The 18,146-nt window shown below is 44.8% G+C and overlaps 1 protein-coding gene across 2 annotated transcripts in view; it reads left to right on the forward strand.

Annotated features, from left to right (window-relative positions):
* Positions 1-18,146, forward strand: part of ANTXR1 (ANTXR cell adhesion molecule 1) — a 230,633-nt gene that overhangs the window by 164,815 nt on the left and 47,672 nt on the right. For both annotated transcript variants that reach the window (XR_012918576.1, XM_012750117.2), the window contains exon 17: positions 8,707-8,787. Coding sequence is in view for 1 of the 2 variants with exons in the window: in XM_012750117.2 (XP_012605571.1) it covers positions 8,707-8,787 (81 nt within the window). In the remaining variant the exon portion in view is untranslated. The remainder of the gene's footprint in view (positions 1-8,706; positions 8,788-18,146) is intronic.

Raw genomic sequence — 18,146 nt, forward strand, 5'->3', positions numbered from 1 at the left:
GTAGTGAAACTTAATTGGTGGTCGTCCTTTCTCAGCCAAGCTAGCTCAGGCTCCCACGAATCGCAATGCATTCCCACTTTGGCTTGCCATGTTTAAAGCACTGAGATTATTTTTTAAGATAAACCCCCTGGAGCAATGGATTGAACTCTGGAAAGCTGTGAGCAAAATCCAACTTGCTTGACTAAACAGCTGTTTGCTTCTAATTATTTTCTAATGGGGAACATGCAGTGGTGTGCATGCATGTGCAGACAGGAAGGAGCCAAGTAGAACTCAGAGATGGAGAAGAAAGGAGATTTTCTGTTATGTCGTTTTCAGGAACCTGTACCTTGTGGCTAACATAATATCTTTGCTTATAGCCAGGGTTTCCATTTCTGTAATCTTAGGCCAATGTCCAAGAGAGAAAGAACATTAATTCTGCTTGAAGAATCCAATTTCTGCTTGAGAGCACGCTATTCCTCTATCAACTGGTAATTAAGGACTGAGTTGTATGCAATAAATAAGAATATGGACAAATACATTTGGAAATCCAAAAACATTCCCAACACCCACTTGTAACTAGTGCCAATTCAATGAGTATTTGTCATGCACCTACTATGTGCCAGGCACTGCTGGATACTGAATACAGAGGCTGTCTGCTTTTTCTCATCAAATGAAGCTCTTTTATCCACAAAGCCTCCAGATTTCACATCTCAACTCCCTAAGCACTATTTCTGTGCTGCCCCAGTTCCCACTGCCTCCACAGTCCTGGCTCTTGAGCCCCCCCCCCCCCGCCCCCAGTCTTTGTGTTAAACCTCTTGTTCTGGTCCCTGGACCACCAGCATTCCCATCACCCAAGCACTTACTAGAAATGCACATTGTTGGGCCCCACCCAAGATCTACTAAGTCAGAAACTCTGGAGGTGGGGCCCAGCCATCTGGGTTTTAACAAGCCCATTGAAAACGTTGTCACCAAAGGTTCCAGCCAGCATAGGAGGTTTCCAGAGGATGGAAACTGTGGTGCCTGGATTGTTAAAATAGGCAAAGAGGCCATGATCATACTGCAGTGATTGTCAAGAGTCTCAGCAAGGAGACCCACGTTAGATTTCACACTGGGTCCATTTTCACTACAAACGCCACTGCTGGATTCATGGTAAGTGAGTGGGAATCTGAATGTCATGGAGTCACCTGAAAGGCCAGATGGAAAAGACCTGTGATGCTGGTGGCTCCTCAGCAGGGCTCCCTTGTTAGGACGTGAGAAGCGCAGGTGCTCTGCAGGACTGGTGGAAGCTAATGCCAGCACTTACTCAGCGGCTTCTGCTAGGTAGGAGACAGTGTGATTACTCATGTTTGTGAGCCTGCTACCCACCAGATTTGACCCCCTGCAGACACCAGTTATGCTTTGAATCCCCAGCTTGAATAAACAGCATTGTACCTGGCAAAGAGGAGGGACGCCACCATTTCTTGTTAAAGAGCTGAGGCATGAGATGTAATTATGAAACCACTCCCAGAGTGTCATGCAGTCAGACCCTACAGATCATCTTGGTACACTCTGTCCAGACAGGTGATATTCTTCTTGCCGTCTCTTTGAGGAAAGGAGAGGAAAAAAAGGTCATTTTAGGTGTACCTGTGCTGGGTAGGCGAGGGAAAGGTGGGAACAAGGAGAACAGAAGCACAGAAAGGCCTCCAAGAGTAATGTACACCATGTGCGGAATTTAGGCAGACTTGCTACCGCAGCTGCAGCGTTCACGTTGCTTAGCACAATGCATCCCCCATGGGTCACGTTCTAGCCACAGTGCCTGCGACATTTGCAACGTCTTGGACAAACATTTGCCTCATGTACCATGTTTCCCCGAAAATAAGACAGGGTCTTATATTTATTTTTCCTCAAGAAGACACCCTAGGGCTTATTTTCAGGGGATGTGTTATTTTTTTCATGTACGGTACAACAATCTACATTTATTCAAATAGAGTTAAGTCGTCTTATTCTGAAACATCATCATAACTCTCCAAACCCCGGATTCCATCCTGAATTTCTTGCGACTCTATTTCCTTCAGAACCATTGGCCCCAATCTCTCATGTTGAGCAATAGAGCTCTCATGGGGCAAATGAGAAGGGCTGCTCGTCTTCTTTACCGCTCCATGACGAAATGCATGGGTTGTGCAGACATGCTGCGTAGCCACACCCATCACTAGGTCTTTTTTGGGGGATATGGCCTATAATGCACAAATGCTTAGAAATCCTGCTAGGGCTTATTTTATGGGTAGGTCTTATTTTCAGGGAAACACGGTAGTACCATAAAGTCTGTCTCCTTTTGCTGAACCCTCTCCCTTCATGGCCAGGGCCTGGTAGGAGACAGAAGGTACACTCAAAAGGGTTGAACTAACAGAGGTGTAGGCAGGGTTAAGGGAACCCAGAGGGATGGTGAGATACCCTGGGACTAGCAACAGCCAGAGCTGTTCCCTCCTAGGCCTGCAGGGCGAGGGGATGGTGTTACTGGAGCCCAGGGTTACTGGAGCCCAGGGAGACCTGCAACCCTGGCGAAGAGACCACCCATGGGAGCTGTGTCCACAGAGTGAGAATCAGCTCTCTAAATCCACCGCACCCCCTGTTTTTGTATGACCCGCAAGCAAAGAAATGGGTTTTACATTTTTAAATAGTTGTGTAAGTACCTAGAGAGTATGCCCAATTTTTCCTCTTGGCCTGCAAAGCCTAAAACCTTCACTCTCTGGCCCTTTACAAAAAATGTTTGCAAGAATGCAGCCAAGACTGGAGGCAGGGAGGCAGGGAGGGAGCAGGAGCAAATACCCTGACCTCATCTCACCGCTCATCTCCTTACGTGCCACCTGTTGGCCAGACCAGAGGGAAGCCAGCTGACGCAGAGGCAGACTTCCCAGGCATGGAGCAGGGAAGGCAGAGATGGCAGAGTGGATGGGGGCGGGCAGCTCGGGGAGAATGACCACTCTCTGTCCCCCTTCCTTCCCCGCTGTCAGCAGGGAGAGCACCTCCACCAAGCACAAAACTTTCAGCAGGCACTGGGGAAACTACCTCCCCAGTGAAGGTGGCCAGAATCATGTACATACTGAATTGTATTGCTCTGGACTTGCTTTTTTCACGCATTCCATGAGATGGAATTGAGAAGCAGGTGAGCACATTTGCCAAGCAAACCTGTGGGAACGCGTGGAGAGAAGAGGGCTCTCCTCCACCCGCCATCCCCCTGTCTAATTTAAGGCACTGACCACACCGACCACGCCTCCCCCCTGCCTCATTCCTGGCTCGTGATCAGGAAATTTTCCCTGATATTTAGCCTGCATTTTCCTCTGCTCGGTTTTCACCCCCTGGGTTTACAACACCCCATGCTTCTCATTAAATTGGGACTGACCATTTCAGACAAGTTAAGTCATGCCCAAATATATGGCCACCAAATAGATTAAAACCAGAACTGTTTTCAGGTTTGTCAGAGGCTTGCAGCCTTCAGAGAAACCATTTTTTCCCTGTCCAGTAGCTCCTCCCCATGACTAGACATGGCAGAAGTAAGGGCGCAAGGACAAGAGCCAGGCTGGGGGGGGTGTGGTCTCTGTTCACTTCCTAGGCCTTATCACCTTGGCCGTGGGGGCAAGCAACATTCAGCCTTGAAACCGTGCTAGATGAAGCTGTGTGTATCCAAGAGCGGCCCGAGCATTAAGCGCTGTCAGATGTGCCGTTTACGTTGAACAGATTTGGTCCCTCTCTGGCTACTTTGTAGAAAGGTTCTCTAAACTTTTCTTAAAGAGAGACCAAAAGAGATTAAAAAAAAAGCGCAAAACAAAAATTACCCTTGGGTGTGTGTGTGTGTGTGTGTGTGTCTAGGGAAAGTTTCTAATTTTATCCATCAATTTATATCATTTGAGGAGAAGCGTAAGTCACTATTCATCATCTGTTTCAAGGTGTAAAAACTCAGGTGTCAATCTACAGTGGCCCTGTCAGTCAAACTACTCTCAAAATTCTAAATCTCTTGACTTCCAACAAACCGAGGCAGGCAAACCAGAAAAGAAGACACAGCTATTGCCTGGTAAGAAAAAGAAAAAGGAAACCCAGCCCCAGACACCCATGCTCCAGGGTGCTTGGAACGCTGGCTGCCTAATCTTTCCCACACAGCCTGATTGTTTAGAAAGAAACAAAAGCTACGGTTTCCACAGAACTTCCACTTTGCCCTTGTGGATTGGAAGTTACTGTCTGAGGCTAAGATACTGTTTGGGAGCCCTAGTTGGTAAATTTCTCATTTTTATAGTCAAAATATGTCAACTTCATATGAAAGAAAGCTATTTTTAAATGTCAGCTAATACACTCTGGCAGAGGGTTCCGAGGCTCGTGGAGAAATCTTTGTCTTAGCTTCACAGAAGCGGTTGGGCATTTTGCCTGGGGAGTGCAGACCAGTGTCTTAGATGCATCCTGAGGAGAGGCTTTGCCAGTCGGACACCCAGAACTGACAGAAATAAGGCGGAGCCAACTCGGAAGGCTCCCCCCACCCGGTTGGAAGAATCCCCCTGAGGCACTTCTGGCCCCAAAGGCCAGTAGCCTGTCATTTAAAGCCTTCCGAGGCTACTGCGCACATTGAGAAAAATCTAGGCTCTGACGCCTTTGTCATGCATTTCTTTTTTGAGAGTTATTTTTTATCCTCATCTTGGTTGTAAACACTTTTTCCAAAGCTTACATCAACCGTAGCATGAAAAGCTACCTGATGGAGGAGTGGAAAGAAGTTTAGGTTGTATAGACTGCCCAGATTATTTTCTGTGCTGCAGACTTTGGAGCTTTGGGTTCGTTTGTGGGACAGCCAGAACTCAGAATGCTGAAGATACCCCTGCCACTGGCCAGTGTCACCTTGGCCAGAAGGGCCCAGTCACAAGCCCACGCCTGGATGAAGCAGGCACCGCAGGTCGGGCAGAGTTCCAAGTGCTCTCCGTGTATTAATGCCTTTATTTCTCAGAACAACCTTCAAAAGTAGAATCTACTACTACTCCCATTTTACAGATGGAAAAAACCAAGGAACGGAGAGGTTGAGTAACTTGCCCAAATTCACACTGCTAGTAAGATGTTTCATGGTTGATTTTGTTAACTGCAGTGCATCTGCTTGGGCTGCCAGGGAACTTGGTTCTTAACCAATAGAAGGAGAGAGAAAAGGGAGCCTGGAGGTAAAAGGGCAATCAGGAAACTCTTCACAGAATGAGTGACAGAAGATGAGGGCCTAAGCCCAGGCAGGATCTGTGGAGACGATGGGGGAGGGGTGGACAGGACGAGGCGGCAAGAGAGCTCTTATGTTACTCTGAAACAAGCACCTAACTTCAACATTTAATTTTGGACCTTATATTTGTAAGGTTTTCCAACGGTGAAAGAAGCAGACAGTGAGAGAGAGAGAGAGAGAGGCTGAACAACGTGGTTTTATCGAGCACTCCCAGGCGAGATTCATGGGTTTGTTTAGAGGGGGCGCGTGCAGGCCTTTATACTGTTTGGGGCGGGCTAGGGACTTTTGGCGGGAACACCTGGGGTTTTCCCACTGCGACCTTTGGTGGTGGATGAGAAATAGGAGGGGCTGGTGGTATTTGCAGAATCCAAAAACTTTCTTATCTGGGTGGACATCCAGGTGTTGTTTTCAGCAGGGCCTGGGAGTTGTCTTTGGTGGGTCTGGTCTTGTGAGCCTTTTGTTTTTGATCTAGGGAGGGGAGGGGGCCCGCCACCAGCCTTACGATATTAATAAAAGTCTATAGAGTATATGGTATTATTATCTCCATTTTAACCATGAGAAAAGTACAGATTAGAGAGATGAAACAATTTGTCCAACGTACAGAGCTGGTGAAGAAGAGACCCAGAATGCAAACTCGGGCAGTCTGGCACCAGTCACTTTGTGCTTGAACACTACCCATGTGTTACTACCCATTCTCCCAACATGCATCTAGGTGGTTTCTGCTCTAACACTATGCATGGAGCTTTACATTTCTGCTGAATTAATTAACACACTTCTTTGACAGCCACATTTTCTTTTTTCAGCCCCATCTCATTGCTCCTCATTCGTCAAGGAGTTGAGTGATGAGCGCACAGAGCGCTGTGGGTGGGCTGATTTACAAACCCAAATACTGGGAGTCCTCCCCCTCCAAAAAAAGGAAAAGGAAAAGAAAAAGAGGCATTCATCCAGGAAATCCACCTGGTTAGATCCTGAAATATAAACGCTTATCCCAAAGAACCTTCAAGGAAAACATTTATCTGATGATTGAAACGGTTTAATGCAAAAAAAAAAAACCATGCTGCACGCAGCAGCAGTTCTATCCAGCATTCTAAAGTCATTTCAAAATATTTTTCAAGGCTTTTGTAAATTCCTTGCCAAAAGAGATGAGAAACACTACACTTGGCAACACAAAATTTAACCCACAAGAACTCGAACAACGGTTGATAAAGGTTTAACAGCACAGTTTTTTATGTGTATATATAACCCACCAGAAAATTTCAGAACTTGAAGTCTTCAAGATGATTCTTAAATTAACACTGCCATTATACATGGTTTGTGTCCAAGAACTTGAACTCTCTAGACTTCACCAGCCTTTCCAGCGCTGTCATTCCAAGACCTCTTCCATGGTTTTTAAACAAAGATCATGGTTTTCAAACATTCCTAAGAAATACATTTTACATTTTGGCCTGGTGTATGTCCACACATGCTCACTCACATACACATTTAACTGGAAGAAATTTTTCACAAAACAATACTTATCCTCACCATGTGCAATTGATATTTCCTTTTCTATTCTGTTTTATTTCTTAAAAATTCTGGTCTTAATATACAAAATTGGTTTCATGAGGGCTTTTAAAGAGTTGAAACCCACAGTTTAGAAACCCTATTCTAAAGGATCTAAAATAGAGCACTCCAGTCAGAAGATCTGCATGCAGAAGAACCTGCAGCTCGTGTAGTAGAAAGCATATGAGCTTTGGAATTAGACAGACCTGGGTTCCAATCACAACTCTCCAGTTTCTAAGCTGTGTGCCTTTGGGCAAGTTAGTTAATCTCTCTGGCCCTCCATTTCCTCTGCACGAACCTTGGAGACTACTGGGAGAATTAAATGAGAGGACACAGGTAAAAGCATGTAGCACTTAGGAGCATTTCATTCAACAAATACATATGGAGCACCAGATGCTGTCGTAAGGGTTAGGCATACAGAAGTGAACAAAACCAAAGCTACCTCTGCTTTCACTGAGCTGGCATTTCAGTAGGCAGAGACAGGTGATAACATATTAACTGCCACGTGAGTTGTATTTAACTCACACTAGTTTTGAGCCTGGGGCCTCATGAAGCATATGTAACTCACACATCTTTTTATCTTGGGATCCATGTTAACTATTTTTCAAGTTGCATATAACTCACACAGATAAAACAATAAAAATATTTTTTTCATTAAATTAGAAAGGATCATTTTGTTTTTGAAGATTTTATTCTATTTTTGTAATAAAACACTATGGCCCCAAGGAAAAAAATTTGTTTTCTAGAGTGGCAGTCGATGTGATATACAAATAAACATATATCTGGGACTATATCTGGGAATGACAAGGGCTGTGTTGGTTTCCTATGGCTGCCATAAGAAATTACCACAAACTTAAAGGCTTAAACAACACAAATTTATTACCTTATAGTTCTGGAAGTCATAAACTCAAAATGGGTCTCAGTGGGCTAAAATCAAGGTGCTGGCAGAGCTGTGTTCCTTTGGGAGACTCTAGGAGAGAATTGGTTTCCTTGTCTTTTTCAGATTTAGAGGCTGCCTGCACTCATTGGCTTATGGCCCCTTCCATCTCCAAAGGTAGCAACATTGGGTTGGCCCTTCTCACACTGAGTCGCTCTGACTCTGCTTCTATCAGCACATCTCCTCTGACTCTGGCCTTCCTGACTTCCTCCAGGAAGCACCCATGTGGTTAGTTTGGGCCCACTGGGTAATCCAGGGTACTCTCCCCATCTCAAGATCCTTGACTTAATCACATCTGCAGAGTCCTCTTTGCCATGCAGGGAAACATGTTCACAGTTGCCAGGGAACGGAAGTCATCATTAGGGCGCTCTTTGTCATAAACTGTGAAACCTTGCCACTGACATATTCATTCTTCGCAGTTTCGGCCAATTACACACAACCCCAAAGGGGCTGTGATTTTGGTAATCTGTGACTGTGATGTTTGGTAATTTGTCTCCCAAGCCTGAGCTCCTGAGCAAGTTGTAGCTGCTGAGTGATCAGCACACAGCCAGAGATCTGCATCCCAGGGGCCTTAAATTGATCTTGCCTTGTCAACACCAATGTTTAGTTATTTTCCCCAATTTGTCATTATTTTCTTCATTTATGAATTCTGGGCACCAATTGGGAAGAAAAAACTTTAGTGAAAAGTTGAAAAGATTGATTTGTGGTGGGAGGATATGCCCAGAAATATGATAAGGACAAAAGCCAAGAGCATGAATGATGTTTGTGTTTGTAAATTTGGGGCCGCACTCGGGTCTCAGAGGACATCCTTCACAAGTATCAGAGTCCTCTGTTGTGTCTCTTTCCTCCTACATTCATGAAGCCCGAATTCTGAACTTAGGGGCTGGAGAGTCGCTAATCCCATCACAACCATATTGTTGGTGCTGTCTTATGCACGTGACTTAAGAAGCATGGAAAGTTCTACATGCCTACGGTGACTAACCACTGGTCTGGTTTCATATGTAATCTTGGTGCATATGTTTCGTTTCAGGGAAAACTCGATGCTCTGTGGGTCCTGCTGAGGAAAGGATATGATCGTGTGTCTGTGATGCGTCCACAACCAGGAGACACGGTAGGACTCGTTGACGGTCACACACACACACACACACACACACACACACACACACACAAACGTTCATTTTCTCTCTCCCTCTCTTTGTAGAGCTATCAATAGAATAAATTCGGATCATACAGAAGAGCTAGAATAACTTCAGACATACAAATTCAGCTATTATTTAATGTGACAAATCAAATACTAATTTTCAAAATTCTGGTTGTTACAAGACTATGAGTTTTGATTTACTTTTCCGAAAAGGATTTCAACAGAGATATATTGGGTTTAGTTTCCTAGAACTTAAGCTTCTCAATTTGTAAGCATATGGAGTGAATACAGTAGCCCCAGCTGATACTTAGGACAAGTGGTAAGGAACAGAGTGTCAGTGCCTCCAGGATGGGGTGAGGGAATACGGGGCCATCGGAAACTCCTGCCATCTTCTGGCGGGTGTTGGACACTGGTCCAGGAACACAGAGGAGTGAGGATTTGTCCAGGCACTGTCAAGACCAAGCTTGGAGTGTCGCCAGCCAAGAGGAGCTATAAAAGGTGGAGCCAGAAGAGACCTTCATTTTCTAAGTGAGGAAATGAAGGACCAGAGAAGATGAATACCTTGTTCTGGTTCAGACAGTAAGTAACAATGCTGGAAACAACTTCGGTTCTGCTGAAATGACACCATTGCTGTTTCTTCTTGTAAGAACTAGTCTCTTTTCTACAAGTTTTACAGAGCAAAACATGGGACCAAACTTTCCCTCAACCACCAGCAACCTGTATCTTCCACTTGCTTCCTTGGGAATCAGGCACTTTGACCCAAAAGCAAAATAGAGGTGTCTAATTTAAAACTCCTTTCAAATCAAGCAGATGTGGGTTTCAACCTCACTACCTTCCTGGCTGGAAAACTCCAGGCAAGTCCCCTAACCTCTCACCACTTCATCTTTATAAAATAGCTGAGAGCCAGGCATGGCGGTGTGCACCTGTAATCCCAGCTACTGGAGAGGCTGAGGCAGGAGGATTGCTTGAGCCCAGGAGTTTGGGACCTGCCTGGGCAATGTATCAAGACCCCATCTCTTAAAAAAAAGAAAATTCATTGACAATAACTGCTTCATAGTGCTGCTGGTTGGAGAAGGTAATGTTTGTAAAGCATTTGGCCCACTATTGAACACTTAGTAATGCTCAATCCATGGCAGGTATTCTTAATGGTCATTTACTTTAGGCTCTGTCTGTCTGTGGATGGTTAATGCAATTTGTTTGTGTTAGAGAGACCCCATCTTTACTCTGCTCACCCTTTAATATGGCACAGCGAAGAAACACCAGAGCAGAGCCTGGTAGACAGGCCGCACAACCCCTCTCCCTTTGCACCCGGTGACAATGGGTGGTTTGTGGCTGAGGGGATTTAGCACAAAGTTTTATAGCTTGTGCAGGCTACTGCCCGATTGGCTGCTCCTGCTCCAACCTGTGGCAGGGACAGCAGGCAAGTACAGACGTGAAACGGGTTGACGTGGCCCTCAGGGCGTATGGAATTTGAACTTCTGTCTGTGGCAGTCAACAAGTACAAATTTCTATCCCAAATCTTAAAGTAAGAACTCCACAGTTAACATAAATGAGCATAGGCTGTAAAGTTAGTACTTAGGGAGGTGTTTGGTTTTATAAATTACATGTCTGGTTTGTGGCAAATGAAGAAATTTTTTTAGCATCCATGAGACTCCTCTAACAGATTAAGAAAAATATAAGATACACAAACTAGTATTCAGCAGTACTATTTTTCATGACAGAACATGCTGGTACAGTATATAATCCCATTTTTTTTCAGAACTACTGAAGAACATCTCCTCTATGATATGTTAACATTCCATTCTCCACTGGCCAGTTTGGCAGAAACAAATTCAAAAACTGAGTCAACCTAAATGGGAGGGGTATAAGAAAAAGGAAGGGTAGAAGGAAATACTATCATTTAGAAAATATAAGAACACTACTTGGGAGCAAAAGGCTGATTATATAAATCTAAGAACAATGGAATAAAAACTGATGGAATTTCCTCTAATGAATCACACTGAAATTGAATCTCTTATTTGCTAATTATGAATTAAAGTTTGTGATAACATTTGGAAATGTTCCATATGTTTTTGAGAAACGCAATACCACCTTGAACTTTAATTCTCCAATCATGCAAAATAATAGATTGCAAGTACAAGAAGTTTAAGAATTAAGATACCTTTGAACATATTCTCAGCACTGTCACAAGTCATGATTGTTCAGTTTACTCTTAAATGGGCTTTCTTTATAGAAGTCTTGCTAAAATTATAAGATATATGAGAGAAATAGATGCCCAGAATTGTGACTTTGTAGTCATGGTGACTGCCACAGACATTTTGATGTACACATGGAGCTACACAAGAAAGCTGTCACAAATTAAGTAAGAGCCAGAATTCAGAGCGGCCTTGTGGCTACTCGGGAAAGAATTCCAGGGGGAAGGGAAGACAGTATCATAGCTTTGTCTACATGCTTTTTCTGTTTTGTCTTGCATAACCTTAGAAGCCTCACTAGAGACCTGCAGTGCTTGCACGGTGATGACTCTGTAAGAATTCCTCAGCACTGATTTATGGGGCTGACCACATTTTCCATAAACTCCAAATGACTACATCCAGGCATGTGCTCATGAACAAGAGTCACAGGTTCTGAATTTTTCCTTTAAAACAAAACAAAAACAAAAATCACCTAATTACATTCTTGGTTACATTCTGAATTGCTTCAAACATATGTTGACCTCATAGAAACCTGGCAATTCTCCCTTCTCTGTTCCTGTCTCTTCCATCCTCCCCCCAGCTAACCCACCCCAGTGCTGCAGATGCAGACAAAGCCCACCAACAGAGCCTCTGAGGCTGCTGAAAGGCCAGAGTGCCTCCACCTCCTCAGAGCTGTCCTTGCTCCAGGTCAGGGAAAACATGATGGGATGGCAGCAGGGGTTGTGAGTGGTTCCCATCTGCCATCACCTATCTTCCTCTTTCTGCCTGGGGTGGGCTCACAGCCCCATTGTTCTTCCTAGGAGCATACCAGGAAATCCCTGGGCCAATGTAAAAGAGAAAACACCAAAAGAAACCACTTCCATAGCAAAGCAGCAACACATCTGATCCTAAGATTATTAAAGTTCACTAAGTATGTGATGTTCCCCTGCTCCCAGTATGTAGTCACCATAGTGATCCTTCTAAAACATGGATCTCAGCAATACCATGCTTCAGACTTGCAAAAGCTAGGGAGAAGCCCAAAATTCTTAACTTGGTTTATTAATAGAAAGGCCTCCCTTTCCATCTCATCTGCTTCTCACCCAGTTTGCTCATCACCTCCGCACAGGCTCTGAGCACATGGAACAGCCTGCTCACCATGCCCTGAACGTGCCAGGACCTTTTGTGTCTCTGTGCCTTTGCTACGTTTCTCTGCTTGGAATGCCTTTCCCATCCTCTCTACATAGTAAGCATCTGTTAGCTTGGTAATATTGTTCCCATGGTGTCCCTAAAAATACAAAAAGTTCTGGCCAGGCCTTTAAAAAGAGGGCATTGCCAAAGCCGAAGACAGTAGACAGAGACTAAGCAAGAAAGTTTGGAAATTAGAACCTGTGTCCCATGAACGTTTTCCAGAATGGTCCCCAAAGCTTCCTGCACACTTTGGCCACTCTTTGAGTTCAGAAAATTTGCTCATCTTTCAAGGACAAATTGCTGAAACAATTTAGAATGTTCAATCCAAGAAAGAAATACTTAAAGGGACAGTGAGAGCTTTATCTTGGTCCCTTCTTGGTCATGATGTCAAAATGCATCCCATTTTGTAACCTATTTTTTTAATCGCTTCACCATATTCAAGGAATAATCTTTCCATGCCACTACATAGCTTTGCATAATATCATTTTAATGACTGCATCTTCCCCTTTTGGATATTTATTTCTAAGTATTCATTAATGTAAAGGAAGCTGCAGTCAGTATCCTGTTGCCATATCATTGTGCACAGTCAGGAACGTTTCCTGAGGACAAAGTGTCCAGCCTTCTGCTGGATCAGATGGCAAGCAGAACTTTAAAGCTTTAACACATATTGTCAAATTGCCCTCCTGAAAAGTTGTACAAATTAATTCTCCCATCAGCATCTTTGAAAAGCCCATCTCCCTAGGTGCTCACTAACATTATTAAACCTACCTATTTGATAGGTGCTAATTTAATTCTCATTTTTTATTATTAGTGAGGTGGAACAATTTTTTTAAATGTTTATTTTCTTGTTTATTAATTGCCTATACATGGTTTGGACCATTTTCCTACTAGATATTTTAGTGTTGACTTTTATGTGGTCATTTTCTTCATTCATACATTAATCAAATGATTTGAGGGTCCACTATGTGTCAGATCCTGTGCTGTGCATTAAGTATAGGTGCTTACTCATGAAACTTAAAGTCTAACATCATTTATATGGCCAAAGTTTTTTCCTAGTTTGTCATTTACCTTGTAACTTTTTAAAAATACATTGAAGTTATCTATAATTTCATAGTCAAATCTATAAATCTTTATAATTTATGCCCTTGGTGTCAAATTCAGAAAGGTCTTTCCTACTTCGAGAGAACATAAATTTTCACAAAAATTTCCTTATACACTTCTACTCCCGCAATCTCAGTTTTTGATGGTAATGTGAGTTCACATTTTCTGTATCTTTCTGGGTATTTTAGTATAAATTTGGGAGAGGATCTTTGGGAGCTATGGGTCACATGTTATATCAAACTAGAAGTACTAGAACATTATCTTAAATTCTTTGAGGTGTAGAATGTGACTTGGATTTATTCTGGGCCATCCCAATGGACAGAACTAGCCCCCGCAGGTAGAAGCGACAAGGAAGCCGATTTCATCTTAAGGAATTGAAGGATGCAAGTTTCAATAACACAGTGGGCTGTCCCAGAGACTAATGTTGCAGGTAACTAATGTTACCAGACAAGGATAAAAAAAGTTAAACCACTAGGCCAGGGTATAGTTAGGGGTTCCCGTAGCAGATCAGTAGTTCTCCAAACTTGAGAATTAGAACTGCCTAGAAGGTTTGTTAAAACACACCCATCCTCATGGTTTCTGATTCAGGAGTTCTGGGTTGAGGCCTGAGAATTAGCACATCTAACAAGCTCCCAGATACGCTGATGTGGCTGGTCTGGGGCTCACATTTTGAGAACCACTGATATAAACTGAACTTCAGAGTCCTTCTAACCCTGAGACCTTGAGATTCTAAGTCAACACTTCTATATTTATTTGACCACCAAGCCACTACTCTTCTGTATTTCTCCATAGAACACCTATTGCCACAATTGGGGAGTAACTAGTCTAGCTTGAATCTAGATATTAAGCCCCAATCAGTGGTCTCTGCTTCCTAGCTATAGGCAATTCTGTTCCTAGATTACTAATTTCAAACACAAAAACATAAACAAATTTAGAGATCAGAGTTCATGGACTCCAGTGATTTTCAGCCTGTTTGCACATTGTGATCACCTGGGGAGCTTTAAAGTTCTGATGCCAGGGTCCCACCCCCAAGGTCCTGTTTAACTGTTCCTGGATGAGGTCAGGGCAGTGAGACTGTGAAAACTCCCCAGGTGATTCTTATGGGCAGCCAGGGTTGAGAACCAAGGAGCTGGTCCAATTCCCTCTTTTTCACCCTGGGCAGCATCTTCCCTTTCCTTCTTGAAACAATTTAAAGGCAACTCTCCGCATGCCTTCAGAAACCCTAGGAGTCTGACAGGCATAAGGGAAATGGATGATCGCAATCTCCATGTGCTTTCAACAGCCCCTTTCCTACCAGGAAGATGGTTAGCCTAGATTCCAGTGGCCATGTCATTACTGCCTGGGGAAAGAGGATGGAAAAGAGAAAATAGAACTGGGCCTCATATGTCTGTTCTGGATGAAATTCAATCAATCTACCCACTGGCCTAAGCCCTACCCATTTTTGCCCCAATTCGAACTCCACCCTCCTTCACATGCTCCTGTAGGATCCGTCTTTGTTTTCAGCTTCTTGGGTTTCTCTCAGTTCTGGCATCAGGAGGCTGGTACATTCCATACTATCTCCAGGAACAAAATGCTAAGGCTCGCTCAGCTTGTTTTGCAACCTGGGTCTCTCTGCAATCAGAAGAGACCCGGGGAAACACACACGTAAATGCACATAAACAACGTTTGAAACTCATCTCAAGTGCAGCCCCGAAGGTTGTGAAATCCTCCCCCAAGCTCCAGCGCCAGGGCTGCCGTCTGCGCAGCTGTTTCCAATAAGGGCATGAGGCCCGTCACATGGGCACCGTGTCTCCCTATTGTCGCAGAGGCGAGAACGGCCTGCACAGGTTATCTGCCAGAGGAGACGGTATCCTCCACCCGCCCTTCTGAAGCAGATCAGCCTCTTGGGGCATAAGCAGACCTCAGAGAAAGCCTCTGCACATTTTCTCTCTCTCCTCTGGTCCTGCTTTGCATTCCCTGCATTCCCTCTTTCTTTGTCTCCCTTTTCCTTTTACTTTTTCCCCCTCCTCTGACCATTTCTAGGGCCTTCTGTGTTGCCTTCCCTGAAACAATCAAAGGCCCATTGCACTCCCACTAAGAATCCCTTTCGCACTGAGCACTAGGGGTGCCTGTTAGAAGAGGACTAAGCTCTAGCTTCCAGGAGCTCAGTGTAGGACGACCTGGAAGAGAAGAGAGAGCCAAGGGTTGTATTAACTGCAAATTAATTAAACAGAAGCATAAACCCACTCATGATTTCTTTGGAAGTAAAGCAGAAATTGAGGCTCAGGGAAAGGTATTTACTTTCCCAAGGACACACAGCTGGTATGGGGCAGGTCTGGGGCTTGAATTCAGGACTTTCAATCACACGAGGGATTTCTGAACTCCTTTGCAAATTCAACAGATACTTGTTGGGCACCTTGTCAGAGGCAAGTGCCATGTTAGCACTGGGCCTTCAATGATGGGTGACCCCTGTGCCTGCGCCTGGGAGCACTGCCCGCTACAAAGGACTCTGAGGGAGCTGAGTGCATGCAGTGCAGGGGGACACCTGGAAAGGCATCTCACCAGCTGTGGAGTCAGAAATGGCTTCTTAAAGTGACTTTTAAGCTGAACCCAGAATGGGAAGCGAAGGGGGAGAACTTTCTAATGAGAGGGAAGCTTGAGCAAAGATCTGAAGGTGAGACTGTGGCTCCTTCAGGGAGATGCAAGGATGGCGAGGGGGACCAAGGTGCAGAGGCACAGGGGTGTTGCCCATGGAGTCTAGTCTGCCTGGCGTGGAGTCTGGACTCCACTCCAATGACAGTGAAGACTTACTGCTAGAGTTTTAAGCGGGGACTGCGGTGGGGACACAGGGGCAGTGAGACATGATGGCAGCATGAATCTCACAGCTTGGCAGGCGAGGAGGACAGAGCCTGGAGTCCAGAGATGTTGAGGAAGCAAAATCACTGATCTGGTGACTGCCAGGTGTGGAGCATGAGTGAAAGGAAGGCGTAGAGGGGAACCTTCAGGATTTGGCCCAAGTGCCAGAGCTAGCCATGCTGACATTCACCAGGATGAGGGCACAGGAAGAGGAGAGCTTTGGGAGGGAAGGCAAAGACTTCACTTTTTAACTTTGGGGTGCCTGAGGGACATCTGAGCAGAGAGGGCCAGCAGCAGTTCGGGACCAGGGTGCGGTGTGGAAGGCATCCATGGCATGAGCACAAAGGGGGTGCTCACACTCAGGGTCATGCAAGTGTAAGCACCTAAGAGGAAGTACCTCCCTAATCTGTGGCCTGGACACCTTGCGTGCCTCACCCTCGTCCCAACCTGTGTAGGAGTCAGTTTTGTGGTGGTGAGAGTTCTAGGCTCGAGGCAAAGATTTGAGAGTCACCCACATGGCACCTAAGACCAACATGAATACGGGAGGAACCAGGGAAGGGAGCAGAGAGAAGAGAAATAGGCCAAGCCCTGAACCCTGAGGGTCACATCCTTTAAATCATGGTAGCGGGGAAAAAAAGGAGAGCAGGAAGGTGACCAAGAAGGGCGGGCCAGAGAAGAAGAGGTTGCAACAGGAGCATCTGAGGTCGTGGAAGCCAAGGGAGATAATACACCATGGAGGAGAGTAGAGTCAACGGTGTCAAATGACAGAGTAATTAAGATGCAAGAGCAGTCCTCTAATGACAGCAGTAAGGAGATCATGGCAACCTTGGTAGCCCAGGCTCAGTGGAATGGTGGGGACAGGAGTGAAGCTTAGGAAGCCAAAGCAGCAGCTGGAGGAGATCTGGAGCTGGAAAGGGTTCTTTGTCTCAGTGAGACCGGGGGACTTGAGTGTGGTCAGGTGCTCATGACAGAGACCCAGGAGCCTAAAGAGTTGAAGAGAAGAGCCCATGGATGGAGTGCAGAGCCCTTAGGAGAAGGGGATAGCGGGGTCAGAGGGAAGTGCCAGTCCTCCTTAGTGACATGGGTGATAGGGCCCACATGCAGGTGAGAGGGCAGGGCGCAAGGTCAGCCCTGAGATGAGGCTGGAGGAGTGGGGCAGCTGGGCTTGGGGCTCCTGGGGACAGCCACACCTTGGGAATCTATCCTGGCAGCACTTCCCCAAGTTCCACAGTGGATGTCTGCACTTCCTCAGGAAACATGGTGGTGTCAGGATGCAATACAACGGCAGGTGTAAATAATTCAAATAGATGGGAGCTCATTTTCTTCCCTTCCTTTCCCCTGAAAACTGAAACTGACCTCAAAGAATAGTAGTTACATCTCAACATGTATGAAAACCTTTTTTTCAGGATTATTTTATGTTTAAACCAGCAATGACTAAAATAATCAAGTTGCATACATATGAAGTCCTCCATGAAGGTCAAGTTCTTCTTGCACGATAAACAATAAGTTTATCTTGGCTTTTTACACTGAGTAAAGAGAGAGCATCAGAATTTCTATCAGTCTCTGACACCAGGCTGTAAGGCCCCAGCATATCTGGAAAGAAAGTCCAGTGTGCTGGCCTCTGACTCCTACCTTTTATAAACTTTCGTAAGTGGATCATTTAATAAAAAGAAAAAAAGAAAGCAAATTATATGAAATGTTCCTAGAGGGTGTGATTTATCTTGGCACAGCACCTTGCCTGGATGTTTGAATTCTCAGTAGTATTCACCCAGTTCTCACCCCTGGAAGTCTCTCCTTTGCTGTCTCATTGGAGGGGTACATGAGTACTTAGAATTCTTGGCTTAGTTTCTTTCTTAAGAAAGAAAAGATTCAAAACAGCCTGTCCACAGAAAAAACCAAACTGTACCCAAAACCTGCAAAGTTAACCTTTTTCAGAGAAGTTAAGCCTGAAGTTGATGCTGCAAAATATACCATCTTGAAGTTTTGTTTTGTTTTGTTTGCACCAACTTCCTTCCCCTACAATAAGAAGTCTCT

The sequence above is a fragment of the Microcebus murinus genome, chromosome 3, assembly GCF_040939455.1.
Source record: "Microcebus murinus isolate Inina chromosome 3, M.murinus_Inina_mat1.0, whole genome shotgun sequence".
NCBI lineage: Eukaryota > Metazoa > Chordata > Mammalia > Primates > Cheirogaleidae > Microcebus > Microcebus murinus.